At 39.9% G+C, this 13,001-nt stretch overlaps 1 protein-coding gene across 3 annotated transcripts in view; it reads left to right on the top strand.

Annotated features, from left to right (window-relative positions):
• Nucleotides 1–12,162: 12,162 nt before the first annotated feature.
• The window catches only part of GCC2 (GRIP and coiled-coil domain containing 2), a 60,321-nt gene continuing 59,482 nt past the window's right edge, over nucleotides 12,163–13,001 (top strand). Inside the window, exon 1 of one of the 3 annotated variants that reach the window (XM_017541123.2) lies at nucleotides 12,163–12,869. In XM_017541123.2, coding sequence (XP_017396612.1) covers nucleotides 12,864–12,869 — 6 coding nt within the window. In that variant the 5' untranslated portion in view covers nucleotides 12,163–12,863. The remainder of the gene's footprint in view (nucleotides 12,870–13,001) is intronic. The other 2 variants (XM_017541127.2, XM_017541125.2) reach the window with 2 other exon arrangements.

A 13,001-nucleotide genomic window follows, 5' to 3' on the forward strand; every position in this document is an offset into this window, starting at 1 on the left:
TTGCTATGAAACCAGGAAGAGAAGACATCCAGACAGGTAAACAGTGCAACACAGAAATTCAGCACCAGGGCCCACATGGTAATCCACAGGGCAAGAAGGAAAGGAGAGAGGAGACAGAGATAGGAAAGACTAAAGTCTTTGCTTTGATATTTAAGTATTGAAACATTTCAAATTAATTATGTTAAACACCTCTTGATAACATTGTTATGAAAAGTAACGTACTTATAACTAGTGGGAAAAAAACAAAAATAGTAAAAAAAATTTTCTTTGATTCTGCCACTTAGTTCTGACCAAAAATTAGGGCCACTATGTTTTCAGCATACGATTAATATCTTCACGCCAGGCAAGTGTGGTGGCTCACGCCTGTAATCTCAACACTTTGGGAGCCCAGGTCTGGCAGATCAACTTGAGGCCAGGAGCTCAAGACCAGTCTGGAAAACATGGTGAAACCCTATCTCTACCAAAATACAAAAAAATAGCTGGGTGTGGTGGTGCACACCTGTAGTCCCAGCTACTCTGGTGGCTGAGACCACCACATAAACAGAAACCAAAGACAAAACCACATGATTATCTCAACAGCCCTTTATTCTAAAAACTCTCAATAAACTAGGTATCGATGGAATGTATCTCAAAATAATAAAACCTATTTACAACAAACCCACAGCCAATATCATACTGAATGGGCAAAAATTGGAAGCATTCCCTTTGAAATCTCGCACAAGACAAGGATGCTCTGTATCACCACTCCTATTCAACATAGTATTGGAAGTTCTAGCCAGAGCAATCAGGCAAGAAAAATAAGGATATTCAATTAGGAAAGGAGAAAGTCAAATTGTCTCTATTTGCAGACGACATGATTGTATATTTAGAAGACCCCATCATCTCAGCCCAAAATCTCTTTAAACTGACAAGCAACTTCAGCAAAGTGTCAGGATACAAAATCAATGTGCAGAAATCACAAGCATTCCTATACATCAATAACAGACTTAAAGAGAGCCAAATAAGACAAACAATCACAATTGCCACAAAGAGAATAAAATACCTAGGAATACAACTAACGAAGAATGTGAAAGACCTCTTCAAGGAGAACTACAAATCAATGTTCAAGGAAATAAGAGAGGTTACAAGCAGATAGAAAAATATTCCATGCTAATGGTTAGGAAGAATCAATATCGTGAAAGTAATTTATGCATTCAATGCTATCCCATCAAGCTACCTATGACCCTCTTCACAGAACTGGAAAAAAACACCTGAAACTTTGTAGGAAACCAAAAGAGAGCCTGCAAAGCCAAGAAAATCCTAAGCAAAAAGAACGAAGATGGAGGTATCACGCTACCTGACTTCAAACTATACTACAAGGCTACAGTATTCAAAACAACATGATAATGGTACCAAAACAGAGATATAGGCCAATGGAAAAGAACAGAGGCCTTGGAGGCAACGCCACACATCTACAACCATCTGATCTTTGACAAACCTCACAAAAACAAGCAGTGGGGAAAGGATTCCCTGTTTAATAAATGGTGTTAGCAAAACTTGCTAGCAGTGGTGCAGAAAGCAGAAACTGGACCCCTTCCTGACACAGTACACTAAAATTAACTCCAGATGGATTAAAGACTTAAACATAAGACCTAACACCATAAAAACCCTAGAAGAAAACTGAGGCAAAACCATTCAGGACATAGGCATAGGCAAGGACTTCATGACTAAAACACCAAAAGCACTGGCAACAAAAGCCAAAATAGACAAATGGGATCTAATTAAACTTTGATATTGATTCTTCCTAACCATTAGCATGGAATATTTTTCTATCTGCTTGTAACCTCTCTTATTTCCTTGAACATTGATTTGTAGTTCTCCTTGAAGAGGTCTTTCACAGAGCTTCTGTACAACCAAAGAAATAATCAGTAAAGTGAACTGGTAACCAGCAGAATGGAAAAAAATTTTGCAATCTACCCAGCTGACAAAGGGCTAATATCCAGAATCTGCAAAGAACTAAAACAGATTTACAAGGAAAAAAACAAACGAACCCATTTGGATATATACCTAGTAATGGGATCGCTGGGTCAAATGGAATTTCTATTTTTAGGTCCTTGAGGAATATATATATTCCTTCAGGAATAAATAATATATATTATATATTATATATATATATAATATATAGTATGTATGTTATATAATATATATAATATAACATATATTATATATATATAAAGAAAAGAGGAAAGAAAACTACACATGACTTATACAGACCATCTATGACATGTCTGGACTTTCTGCTTTGTCCTGACTTTTCTTTTTTTAAATAACCAGTTGTTTTATTTTAGGACAAAAATTCACCATACAATATCCTTTCTCATACAAAATTATTCTCTTTCTTTATAAGTCTTCTTACTAAACACACATCTTCATATCCATAACTGTCTTCATATTTCTCTCCACTATTTACTGGTTCTTTACTACCTTGTTTTATAAATAACCTTTTGCAAATCCATAATTTGAATTAACCACTAGATAACTTCTGAATTAGACAATATTATTATTTTTCTAACAACACATCTTTATGGTACTTTTTATACAAAGGATTATATGTTATCTACAATTTGTATCCTTAGTAACCTTAAATCTTAGTAAAACCCTAGGAAGCAAGCAATCCTGAAATATCAGATATTAACCCTGCATAGAGGAGAACAATTCCACAATTTTTAGAAATTTATTTCCCCATATCATAACCCTTTCTTAATTGGAAATGACCAAGATATCCAATAAATATTCAATAAGCATCAAAAATAATTTAAAGATTTTAAATTACACAAGAAGTTCACCTAAAACATGTTACCCACTGTACTCAATTCTTTCATTTTTAACAGTTTATCTAGATGACTTCTGAAAACTAAAATATTATATACCATCATTTAAAGTTTTTCCTTGTTAACCTTTTTTTAATAGTGAACATCAGGTGCTCACCTAAGTAAGAGTCTCAAAGTTAACGTCATAGGTATTTTTGTCAATAATTCAGAAGATTCAGCTAACAACATTAAAGTAGTCTCATTTGTCAAAGAAGGCATACCAACCAAAATGATTTTGCTTTGCCTAGGTTTATAGTTTTACAACCTTCTGTGAAAAACTGATATCTCAAAATATCTAGCAGACACAAGTATAAAACTCAGAAAAAAGTATATGTTGACAATTCTGAAGACATTTCTATTTTTGTTTTACCAATAATTTTAAAGCCAGCTAATTTAGTAAAGATTTCTTTAGGTCACGTGAACTTGAAAAATACTTTGGACTTACTTACTTAATGTATGAGTACTCCTTTATTTATAAGCCAATTTGATAGACACAACCTATAACTTAATAAATGTACATTCAGGCCAGGCACAGTGGCTCATGCCTGTAATACCAGCATTTTGGGAGGCCAAGGTAAGTGGATCACGTGAGATCAGGTGTTCAAAGCCTGCCTGGCTAATAAGGTGAAACCCCATCTCTACCAAAATACAAAATTTAGTTGTGTGTGGCAGTGGGCACCTATAATTCCAGCTACTCTGGAGGCTGAAGCAGAAGAATCATTTGAACCCAAGAGGCGGAGGTTGCAGTGAGACGAGATTACACCACTGCACTCCAGTCTGGGTGACAGAGAGATGCCATCACAAATAAATAAATAAATATTCACATAAATACATCTAGACATGTATACACACATAAATAATGATTCAATGGCTTTTATTTTGAAACTCTAGCCATGAGATAGCAGTACAAACTCATCAGTCTACAAACATGTTTGCATGGCTGAACTTTGTTAGCCCCAGTAGGTGATCCAATGAAGGCTGTAAACCAAAATTGTGGGTAAAGTAGTCCCATGGCAATTGGATTTTTAAAGGCCATAACCCCCAGACTCCAAAGAACATCAGGGCCAAACAGCACTACAGAAGAACATAACCTGGAACCTGCCAATTAGTCCCAACCCTGCTTAGAACAGCAAAATGAAAGCCTGAATACATGGTCCACTTTCCCATTCAACTCCAGATTCCAAAGAATATTGGGGCCAAACAGTATTACAAAAGAATATCAGCTTACTGAATTCTAATTTCCCACGATGATATCAAACACACACAATAACCAAAACACAATCCAACTGCAACAGGAACAAACAAGTCCCAAAAGTGTCCAAACTGAAATAGACAGGGTGTTTCCTCTCTCCATGGGTTGGACTTGGTCAACCTGCAAATAAAAATTCCTTCAAAATTTCCCAAATTAAGCGGAACTGATTCCACTGTCTGGCACCCATAAAAGACACTCATTTACCCAGACGCAGAACACACACTTACAAACAAGCCCCCAAAAGTGTCCAAACTGAAACAAGATGCTTCCCTCTCTTAGTCAATTGGCCTTTTTCAACCTACAAATGGAAATTCAATTTAAAATTTCCCAAATTGAGAAGAACAGATCCTGCTGTCTGGACCCACAAAGGACACATCTATCTGGATGTAGATGTGAAATTTCAAAGGCAGTTGGGGTCAAAAGCAGCAGGGCCAGACAGAAATGGAAACTCATCTCCAGTCAAAATTGGGTGGGCAGCCACTTAAGAGGTCTTCTGAGACTCTTGGCCCTACCAGCCAAGCCCAGAGCAGCATGGACCCTCCCTAAGCAAAAGGTACATTTTGATGAAGCTTCAGGAGATAATGGAATGTTGGCACCATGCCAAGCTGGTGAAGAAGCTATTTTTAGTTAGGCAAGGTCCTGAAACATGCTCAAATATGTAGGTAGTGCTGGTTAACATACAGCAGCCTCCATTTGGTATACAATGTGTCTAGCACAGCACATATTATTCACATTGTTATTAACATTGTTCCTAATTTCTATTTCCATAAATGGTTCAAGATAATTTTTATTTTCCTTTTGGGATTTTCCAGATGTTCTATAATAAACCTGTGTTACTTTTACAACTGGAAGGAAACATATTCATTTAAAAGGTCATAGTTCTGCTCATTAAGGTAATATATATCTTTAAAATGTGAACTTATCTGTAGTCCAGAGAAGGTGAAATATAAAGACATTTTTTCTAAAATCTAAATAAGGTCTTTGCTATAGGTTTATGACTATCAGAAGATCTCAGAGTATTCACAATCAATGGATAAATATTTATTCTTTACTTAAAAGTATGAAAGATGATAAATATATTTAGAAGATTTCAGCACTTACTATAACTAGCAAAGGAAAAAATAAATGATTTTCCTCCTTAAGAGGAACAACAGGCCAGGCATGGTGGCTTACGCCTATAATCCCAGCAGTTTGGGAGGCCTAGGAGGGCAGATCACGAGGTCAAGAGATTGAGACCATCCTGGCCATCATGGTGAACCTCATCTCTACTAAAAATACAAAAATTACGTGGGCCTGGTGGCCCATGCCTGTAATCCCACCTACTCTGGAGGCTGAGGCAAGAGAGTAGCATGAACCAGGGAGCCAGAGGTTGCAGTGAGCCAAGACTGTATCACTTCACTACAGCCTGGTGAAAAAGGATTACTCAGACACTATGACTGATAATGCAAGAAGGCCCACAAAACCTTACTTGTCAAATGAACAGGGTATATTCAAGAATGCAGCTCACCTGGTCCTCTAGGCATATGGGCTCTATGAAGAAATGGCAGCCAGGCACAGTAGCTCATGCCTATAATCCCAGCACTTTGGGAGGCCTAGCTGGGTGGATCATCTGAGGTCACGAGTTTGAGATCAGCCTGGCCAACACAGCGAAAACTGTCTCTACTAAATATACAAAAAATTAGCCGGGAGTGGTGGCAGGCACCTGTAATCCCACCCACCTGGGAGGTTGAAGCAGGAGAATTGCTTGAACGCAGGAGGTGGAAGTTGCAGTGAGCCAGGATCCCACCATTAGACTCCAGCCTGGGTGACAGAGCAAGACTCTGTCTCAAAAAAAAAAAAAAAAAAAAAAAAAAAAAAAAAAAAAAAAGAAAAAGAAAAAAGAAAAAAAAAGGCACCTCTCTGAGGAAAATTTTACCTTGACTCAGCCATGTGAGCCATTTTACTAGCTTGATGGGGCCCTCAATTCACAAAGATTTTCCTAAATCTTGAGCCTAGTATGGCTAGGCTGAATCTTAACAGTTTCCACTGGACTGCAGTAGCTTTCCAACCTCACTGTTAGCTTTGCAGAACCAAAAAGATGTAGTACCTCCACGCAAAGAACAGAACTCAAGTACCAACTCAGAGCTTTGACCAATACCTCCCTTGATGAATTTTGCTATATGTTTACAGATTCTTAGAGTGTTGCCAACGGTCTAGCCATTGGTCTGCCACTTTGAAAACTACAGATTGTCAGATTAAAGACACATTTCATAAGGCTATGAACAGTAAAAATAAATTACAGCTGCTGATTAAACTTTTGGAGATTCTTATGTAAATGTTCACAGGAAGGGCCTATTCCCTGTTGAGACCAATGAGAATCAAGTTGCTATCTGAGTTTGTAGTGTCCTGATTGCTACTCTATCACTACTTGGATCTATCATCACACCACACATGAACACATATCCACCATGGCAGACAAAGCAAAAAGAGAAGGACTCTGTTCTGCAGAGGCTGTCACTTGCGGCTCCTGACCAAAGTTGGTCGGATTCTCTCCTGGCAGACTGACTACACCTTTGAGCCCTCCCAGGCTAGTGGTGGTGCCTCATCTCTGTTGACACTTTTTCAGGCTACAGTGCTATCACATTAGTCCATCAGCCAACCACAGTTACACTTGCATGGCCCCAGAAACGAATATGTATTTGGTTTTCTGGACAATTAGCAATCTTACCATGGTACAAAAATTTTATTGCAACAGTTATTCAGCAATGGGTTGATAGCCAAGGTATTCAACGCTGTTTCCCATCCAAAGGCATCTGATATTCTTAAACATTCAAAAAGCCTCCATTAAAACAAAATCAGAAAGTTTTTTTTTTTTTTAGATGGGGTCTTGCAACATTGTCCAGGCTTGTCTTGAACTCCTGGGCTCAGGCAATCCACCCGCCTCAGCTTCTCAAAGTGCTGGGATTACAGGTATGAGCCACTGCACCCAGCCCAGAAAGGTTTTTGATTGTCTTTGTCATCTTGTGTTTTTTTGTGCCCTTTGCTCAAGCAGTTGGTCACTAAATGCAGCCATCCCCAGAAAAAGATCATCTCTTGGTGTTATCTTGGGTAATAATCAGGATGAATAGTTTGGCAGTTTCTTAAAAAGTTAAATATGGCTGGGTACAGTGGCTTATGACTGTAATCCCAGCACTTTGGAGGCCAACGTAGTAGGATTGCTTGAGAGCCAGAAGTTCAAACCAGCCTGAGAAACATACTAAGACCTCATGTCTACAAAAATAAAAAAAATTAGCCAGGCATGGTGGCATGTGCCTGTAGCCCCAGCTACTTAGGAGGCTGAGATGGGAGGATCTCTTGAGCCTAGGAGTTCAAGGCTACAGAGAGCCATGATCACACCACTGCACTCCTGCCTGGGTTAAAGAGTGAGGCCTTGTCTCAGAAAAAACAAGGAAAAAAGAAAGAAAAAAAAGGTTAAACACATTCTTACTGTAGAGTCCAGAAAATCCTATTCCTAGATATTTACCCCAGAGAAACAAAAACTTACATTTCTGCAAAAACCTGTACATTAATATTTATAGTGGCTCTATTCATAATCACCCAAAACTGAAAACAAATCAAAATGTTGGTGAATGGATAAACAAATTGTCATATATCCATACCATGAATATTACTTAGCAATAAAAAGGAACAAATTATAATATATGCAACAATTTGATGAATTTCAAAGGCATTATGCTGAGTGGAAGAAGCTGGTCTCAAAAGGCTCAAACTGTTTATTTCCATTTACATTATATTCGCGAAAGGACAAAAGTATAGTGATTAAAAAAAAAAATGGTTCACAGTTGCCAGGATTTGGAGATGGAAGGAGAATGTGGCTATAACAGACTAGTATAAGAGAGTCAGGGAGATAATAGAGCTTTTCTGAAACTTGACTGTGCTGATGCTTACATGTCTATAAGTGTATTAAAATTCAAAGAACTGTATGCCAAAAGGAAAATCCATTCTACTACATGTTAATTGAAAAAATAAAAGATGGGGAAAACTACAGTTTTGAAAATATTAATTTTACAAAAGACTAAGAAAAACTGTGTAAGTGCTCCAGAATAAAGGAGCCTGAAGAGACAAGACAAATGTAATACCTGATCCCAGACTGGATTCCACACCAGAAAGGAAAAAAATGCTATAACATCATTTGTATCACCAGATAGAACAATCACCCTTAAGTTTCAGCTTTAAGCTTACTCAAAACCTGGGGAAAAATTAACTAGTGATCTTAAGTTTTGTTCCTTGATCCTTTAATACATTAATTGATTCAACTGATTATTCACGGAATGCCTGCTATATAAAAAGCAATGTATCATACTTGATGTAGAAATCCCTCTTTTCCTCTTATGCTGCTCAGAGTCTTGAGTTTTAACAATACTATCTGTGAAATCATTTATCCACTCTTCTTAATTAACTTTTAAGTTCAGGAGTACATAAAAATCATTTATCCACTCTTCTTAATTAACTTTTAAGTTCAGGAGCATATGCAGGTTACATAGGTAAGCATGTGTCATGGCAGCTGTACCAATTACTTCATCACTCAGGTATTAAGCCTAGTATTCATTAGTTATTTTTTCTGATCCTCTCCCTTCTCCCACCCTCGAACCCCTCCATTAGGCCACACTGTGTGTTGTTCTCCTCTATGTGTCAATTTGTTCTCATCATTTAGCTCCCACTTATAATTGAGAACATGTGTTATTGGTTTTCTGTTCTTGCATTAGTTTGCTGAGGATAATGGCCTCCAGCTTCATTCATGTCCCTGCAAAGAACATGATCTTGTTTCTTTTAATAGCTGCATAGTATTCGATGGTGTGTATGTATGCCATTTTCTTTATCCAGTCTATCATCGATGGGCATTTAGGTTGATTCCATGTCTTTGCAATTCTGAATAGTGCTGCAATGAACATACATGTGCATGTATCTCTATGATAGGACAATTTATTTTCCTTTGGGTATGTACCCAGTAATGGGATTGCTGGTCAAATGGTATTTCTGTTTATATATCTTTGAAGAATCACCACACTGTCTTCCATAATGGTTGAAGTAATTTACACTCCCACCGAGTGTATAAGCATTCCTTTTTCTCCACAACCTTGCCAGCATCTGTTATTTCTTTACTTCTTAATAATGGTCATTCTAACTGGATGGTATCTCATTGTGATTTTGATTTGCATTTCTCTAATGATCAATGATGTTGAGCTTTTTTTCATGTTTGTTGGACATATGTCTGTCTTCTTTTGAGAAGTGTCTGTTCATGTCTCTTGCCCACTTTTGAATAGGTTGTTCTTATCTTGTAAATTTGTTTAAGTTTCTTATAGATGTTAGATTTTAAACCTTTGTCAGATGCATAGTTTGAAAAAATTTTCTCCCATTCTGTAGGTTGTCTGTTTACTCTGTTGATAGTTTCTTCTGCTGTGTAGAAGCTCTTAGTTTAATTGGATCCCATTTGTCAACATTTGCTTTTCTTGCAATTGTTTTTGGCGTCTTTGTCATCAAATCTTTGCCCATTCCTATATCCTGAATAGTACTGCCTAGGTTGTCTTCCAGGATTTCTATAGTTTTGGGTTTTACATTTAAGTCTTTAATTCATCTTGAGTTAGTTTTTTTACATAGTGTAAGAAAGGGGTCCAGTTCAATCTCCTGCCTATGGCTAGCCAGTTATCCCACCACCATTTATTAACTAGGGAATCCTTTCCCCATTGCTTGTTTTTGTCAGGTATGTTGAAGAACAGATAGTTGTAGGTATATGGTCTTATTTCTGGGTTCTCTATTCTGCTCCATTGGTCAATGTGTCTGCTCTTGTACCAATGTCATGCTGTATTGGTTACTGTAGCCCTGCAGTATAGTTTGAAGTCAGGTAACATGATGCCTTCAGCTTTGTTCTTTTTGCTTAGGATTGCATTGGCTATTTGGACTCTTTCTTCGTTCCCCATGAATTTTAAAATATCTTTCTCTAATTATGTGAAAAATGTAAATGGTAGTTTGATAGAAATAGTATTGAATCTATAAATTGCTTTGGGCAGTATGGTCATTTCAATGGTATTAATTCTTCCGATCCATGAGCATGGAATATTTTTCATTTGTTTGTGTCGTCTCTGATTTCTTTGAGCAGTGGTAGTTCTCCTTGTAGAACTCTTTCCCTTCCCTTGTTAGCTGTATTCCTAGGCACTTTATTCTTTTTGAGACAATTGTAAATGAGTTTGTGATTTGGCTCTCAGCTTGACTGTTGTCAATGTATAGGAATGCTGGTAATTTTTCCATACTGATTTTGTATCATGAGACTACTCTAGTTGCTTATCAACTTAAAAGCTTTTGGGCTGAGATAATAGGGTTTTCTAGATATAGGATCGTGGCATCTGCATACAAGGAGTTTCCTCTCTTCCTATGTGAATGCCCTTTATTTATTTCTCTTGCCTGATTGCTGTGGCCAGAACCTCCAATACCATGTTGAACAGGAGTGCTGAGAGAGGGCATCCTTTTGTCTTGTGCCAGTTTTTTTGGTTGTTGTTTGTTTTGTTTTGTTTTGTTTTGTTTTTTTGAGATGGACTCTCACTCTGTCACCCAGGCTGGAGTGCAGTGCCGTAATCTCAGCTCACTGCAACCTCCACCTCCTGGGTTCAAGTGAATTATCCTGCCTCAGTCACCCAAGTAGCTGGGACTACAGGCTTGCACCACCATGCCTGGCTAATTTTGTATTTTTAGTAGAGACACAGTTTTGCCATGTTGGCCAGGCTGGTTTAGAACTCCTGACTTCAAGTGATCTGCCCATCTTGGCCTCCCTAAGTGCTGGGATTACAGACATGAGCCACCGCACCCAGCCTTGTGACAGATTTCAAGAAGAATGCTTCTTTAATAGCAAGTGCTCCCATAAAATTTTGGTGGCTCTTAGATCTTTTCTTCTAAAATGTTGTCTGAGGTAATTTTTCTACTCTAGTATCAAAGTTGCCCATTTTACACCATTGCACAGTGTCCAGATTTATGAACATTTTCTCTAGCCATCTCATTACAGAGAGATGCTTTTTTCTTCAAGTTGGAAAACTCTTCCTCCCAAAAAGATGTGTACACTGTTACAAGTAACAGCAAACCCCAGTGTTAATTGGATCACTTAAAGGGACTTTACTGACTCTGAAAATTGATCAGAGCTCCAGCTTCATTCCTCTGGGGATGTCTGGGCTCCGCATTTTTCCTCTTTTTTTTGTTTTGTTTTGAGACAGTCTCTCTCACTGTTGCCAAGGCTGTAGTGCAGTGGCGCCATCTCAGCTCACTGCCTCCGCCTCCTGGATTCAAGCAATTCTCCTGCCTCAGCCTCCCGAGTAGCTGGGACTACAGGCATTCACCACCATGTCCAGCTAATTTTTTTGTATTTTTAGTAGAGCTGGGGTTTCATCGTGTTGGCCAGGATGGTCTGGATCCCCTGACCTCGTGATCCGCCCTCCTCGGCCTCCCAAAGTGCTGGGATTACAGGCATGAGCCACTGTGCCTGGCCCTTTTTCTTCTTAACAATTTTGTGCTCAGGCTGCTTTCTACCATAGCGGCAGATGTCTACCAACAGCAATCAGGGCTGTATGTTTCTACAATCACATCCACAGAGACAGAGTTATCATAAATCAAAACACTAAACAGAAGTTTCAAAACTTCTGACTGTATATCTTAGGTCACACACCATCCCTGAACCAAAGACAGTCAAACACCATGGGTGATACGCTCTGTCAAAGACAAGAGTAGATGTTAGGGAAATGTCAGCAATAGCTGTTCTTTCTCGTTTGGTTATATAACACTTCCTTTACCTAGTAATAATCAGCTACCATTTATTGGATACGTACTGTATGCTGCCTCTTCATCCTTTTGGCCATTTCAAACTACAGGAAACTGGGTTATCTTCAGGTGACCTTAGCTATTGGAGTGTATGGAAAACCTTAATGGGAAAGTAAAAGTGCAGCAAACAATTTCAGCAGTTAACAGAAAGGCCCTCAGAACTCTGGACTGCCAATTGGACACAGCAGCAGCTCTGGGATTCGACTACAGATTCTTCAGCGTGCCCTCGGGGTCCCCCTACTCTACAGTCTCCTCGCATGACTGCCCTGTTCCCTGGCCGACTATCTTGCCTCCACCAGGTCACCATCAGTACCGGGTAGCTGCAGGGAAGAGCTGTCCCCGGACCTCCTCAAGGCCTCCAGAGCCAATAAATGCCTCCTCAGGGAAGCCCCCCAACTCTGACCTGTGAGTCGGGGAGCTCCCGGGCAACATGCTGGCCACAAATGCCTAAGCAGCCCCCCGGAAGCAGCTGTGGGTCCCGCAAACACTGGCAGGCCAGCAGCTACCCTTGGAGGAAGGGCTGAGGGACCTGTCCTCCAATCCAATGCTCTCCTCACTCTCACAAGATCTTAGAGACGTGGAAACTGAGGCCCGAGGCCCCAAAGGGTAATCGGCCTGCGTTCCCATGCTAATAAAAGGTAGTGGCGGGACCCGCACCTACTCCCTGACCTGCAGGCCCAGGGCCGAGACTCAGGTGGACTGTCGACAAGGACTCCGCCCTCGGTTAGCACCAGGACGGGAACCTTCTCCCGGACGCAGAGGCGGAAGCGGAACTGCTGCCGAGACGTAGCTATGGAGACGTGGAGGGCGGGCCGACCGGAGAGCGCGACCTTTGACCTGCCGTCGAGCCTACGTCAGAGTCGGGCGCAAACAAGTGTGGCGGTGGCGGCTGCTGGTTTAGGGGCCGCGGCTGGCAGGCGGAGATGGAGGTAACAGTTCAGGCTCACTGCCTCCCATCAAGCCTTCTGCGCGGTGATTTGGGATGTGGGGGTGGGCCCGGTGGAACGGCACTGCAGTCTCCCGCTCCGTGCCCGGAAACCCGCGCTGCCGTCGCCTCCCCA

Source organism: Cebus imitator, unplaced genomic scaffold (assembly GCF_001604975.1).
Source record: "Cebus imitator isolate Cc_AM_T3 unplaced genomic scaffold, Cebus_imitator-1.0 Scaffold131, whole genome shotgun sequence".
NCBI classification, from domain to species: Eukaryota; Metazoa; Chordata; class Mammalia; order Primates; family Cebidae; genus Cebus; species Cebus imitator.